Source organism: Nelusetta ayraudi, unplaced genomic scaffold, assembly GCF_046127955.1.
Source record: "Nelusetta ayraudi isolate G7.1 ecotype Tasmania unplaced genomic scaffold, CSIRO-AGI_Nayr_v1 ptg000059l, whole genome shotgun sequence".
Lineage (NCBI taxonomy): Eukaryota > Metazoa > Chordata > Actinopteri > Tetraodontiformes > Monacanthidae > Nelusetta > Nelusetta ayraudi.
The window spans coordinates 3,272,868-3,275,975 of record NW_027466109.1 but is presented as its reverse complement, the minus strand read 5'-3'; the positions used below and the strand labels follow the sequence as shown (position 1 = coordinate 3,275,975).

The window sequence follows — 3,108 nt, the reverse complement described above, 5'->3', positions numbered from 1 at the left end:
CTCCACTCCACATACTCCACACACACACACACACACACACACACACACACACACACACACACACACACACACACACACACTAAGACAGAACCGTGACCACCAGCTGCAGGTTAATTGGCGGCGCCGGCCTATTGGTCCGCTCTGATTGCTCCAGGTGTCCTCGCTGCCGCTGATTGGCTGCGGCGCCCGGGCGGTCTGCTACATTTCACCGCGCGACGCTCTTCCACAGCTGCACCGCCACTTGTTTGGGCCTCCTCGTTCTCTTCCTCCTCACCGCGGCGGGACGGTTAGCAGGTCCTCCACACACCTTACGCACGATGACTTCCGAGGTTCTGATTCCAGATCCGCAGGAGGAGGAGCAGCAGCAGGAGGAGCAGCAGGAGCAGGAGGAGGAGGAGGAGGAGCAGCAGCAACAGCAGGGGCAAAAGCCGCAGCAACAGGTGGAGCAGCAGGAGGAGCAAAAGCAGCAGCAGCAGCAGGAGGAGCAAAAGCAGCAACAGCAGGAGGAACAGAAGCAGCAGCAAAAACAGGAGACGAATGTTCACGTTGTGGCGGTGAGTGGCGAACTTGTCCAGGACACCAACGTGGAGATGTCGACCGACAAGCGGTCCAACGTGTGTTTGTTTCGTTCACCTGCAGGTGGCGGTGGTGCAGAGAAGCGGCGTCATGAGCTCTGTGCTGCGCGGCCTCTACTGGCCCTTCGGCATCGTGGTAGGCCTCCGAGCAGCTCTTCTGCCCTAACTACTCCCCGCCCGCGCCCCCACTCCTCGCGCCCTCCTCAATTGTGTCCTCCGACCCCACCCGCAGGTGCGAGCATGCCGGGGCGTCTGGTGGGTGCTGGGCTTCGGGCCGCCACAGGAGAAGGTCCAGCTCAGTCCGTCCTCCTCCTCCAGTCCGGAGCGACACAACGTGTCCGGCCGCAAGCGTGTGCGCGGCCTGACCCGGCTGCTGCTCTTCATTCTGCCCCGCTGGCTGCAGCGAGCCCTGGGCTTCCCGGTGTACAGCAGCATCGGCCGCTGCGTCTCTCCAGGTGGGACTGACTCACTCCTGGAGCTGCACGTCTTTTTTTTTTTTTTTTTTTTTTTTTAAATAGGCTTTAACAATGTCTTTATTTTCAACAAACCAGACAAGAAAACCAATTTGGCGGCACAAAAGTTTATAACTTGCAATGGAAGAGGCTTAACTCCTGAACACTGCGTGTATGAATAGCGTTTTCAGGTAGTGTCATCAACGTATGTGGCACAAAATCTGCGATTTTATTGACAAAAATGACTTGTCAAGTTCAAACTAACTGAAAAAGTGATTGTATGTCAGTGGAGATGTTTCCCTTACTTCATCACATAAACACTTGAGGCTTTTCCTTTGTCGCTGGTCTCCCGCTGATTGAGTTCTTCTCTGTATTTTTGCAGCTTCCACACGTTCCTCTTGGCTTTCCTGTAATTTTGACATTTCATTTCATGTTCATTGTATTTACTTCTGAGTATCGCCAATATGGCCGCATCCGGGTAACTGGCAAAAATGTGACCTCGGTGAAAACACTCTTTTGAAACTATATCTAAAACTACTGTGAATTTTCCCTTTTAAATGGGACTTTGCATGTTGAAAAACTTGGCAAATTACAATCGCATCATAATGTACTGAGTGCACAGCAAAATGACCTGTACTATCCTTTTTTAAATTTTTTTTTTTATTATGCTTTATTTTTTAAAAAGCAGGCATGTTTATCTGAACATTTGCTTGCATCAGCTTTCCTCAAGGGGCAGTGTGGAAAAACGGTGCAAGTGACTGGACTGAAATGCAAGAATACAACCTTAAAATAACATTTCCCAGATGATGGTCGCTGACCTTTTAAACTCGTCTCTGCACTACAGAAATCCGAGAGTCTCCAACCAAACCGTCTGGCAAGGGCAGCAAGAGGAAACAGGACGAGCTGGATGAGGAAGACTACATAGAGGAGGAAGAGGAGGCGCAGGGTGAGGAGGTGGAGGAAGAGGACGGTCGTCAGACGTGGGTGGAGGCTCTCAACCAGGAGCTCAACGATGAAGATGATGGCCCCGAGGTAGACCCGGACTATGAGGTTGGTGATCTTCTCTTCACTCTGCAGGCTGCCGCACTGGGATGTTGTTGTTGTTCAGATGGCCAATACAATGTGACGTCCCATCCACACCTCCACCTACGCACTTCCGTTAACATCTTTTCCGTGGTGGCTGTTTTGACACAGTCGGCCACGTGTAATTAAAAATGCCTACAGGCGTATCTTCTGGTTTTGGTTTTCGTCTGCTTTTGAACATGTCGGTCTGAACATGATGACCGGTTTGCAGCCCAGTACAGTTGAGACTGAGAGTGAAGAGTACCGCTCGCACAACAACACGGAGAGTGACCTGGAGGTCTAAGAAGAGAAAGACGTGGTTGTGATGGAAGATGGGAAATCGGTGAGAGATCAGCTTTGCTGTATGTAGTGTATTAAAAAAAATATTCAGTTCCTGCGGTTTAGTTCCCTAACGCTCATCTTTATTTTACAGGAGGCCTCTGACATTAATGCTGTTGTCGCTGACCCTGTTTAATGTTATATATTGTAATTTTTTTTGTGTTCTGTATTTGTAAACTAATTCAATAAAACCGTCCCTCACCTTGACATTGCTCTGGCCTCCCAGTAGATGGCAGTAACAATATTGCTATTATAGAACCTGGAGCCTGTGAGTGAGGAAGTTGGTGGTAGCATGAAGCATCACAGCACCAACGCATGTATTCACAAGATCTGCGCAGATGATGCACATTGCTTGACACCATGAAGAACTGGAAGGTTCCGACGCTCTTGCTTTGTGTTGAAGTGCAACACAGTGCGGCTTGAGCTTCAGAATGCAGTCGCTAATTCGACTTAACCTGAAAGGGTATTGGAGTAGAAGGGTTACGTGTTGGCAACTGGACTTGTTCTTGCAATCTCACAAGGAAAAAGCCCCTTGAAATGTGATTTTCATGTGGAAACTAAAAGCCACCAATAACGTTAACATTCATAACTTGCGACGCACACAACTCCATAATGCTTGAGTTCTATGTTCAAATTATATTTTTGGCTTGTTGTGGTTCTGCTTTCCTTAAGCACTTGTT

At 49.1% G+C, this 3,108-nt stretch overlaps 1 protein-coding gene across 1 annotated transcript; it reads left to right on the top strand.

The window, feature by feature from the left end:
- Positions 1-620: 620 nt before the first annotated feature.
- On the top strand, positions 621-2,635 carry org (oogenesis-related gene). The gene is made up of 5 exons (XM_076039312.1): positions 621-711; positions 808-1,030; positions 1,872-2,077; positions 2,322-2,432; positions 2,523-2,635. Exons 1-4 carry the CDS (start codon positions 667-669, stop codon positions 2,391-2,393), a joined length of 546 nt encoding a protein of 181 aa, XP_075895427.1. The 5' UTR covers positions 621-666; the 3' UTR covers positions 2,394-2,432; positions 2,523-2,635.
- The last annotated feature ends 473 nt before the right edge of the window (positions 2,636-3,108 follow it).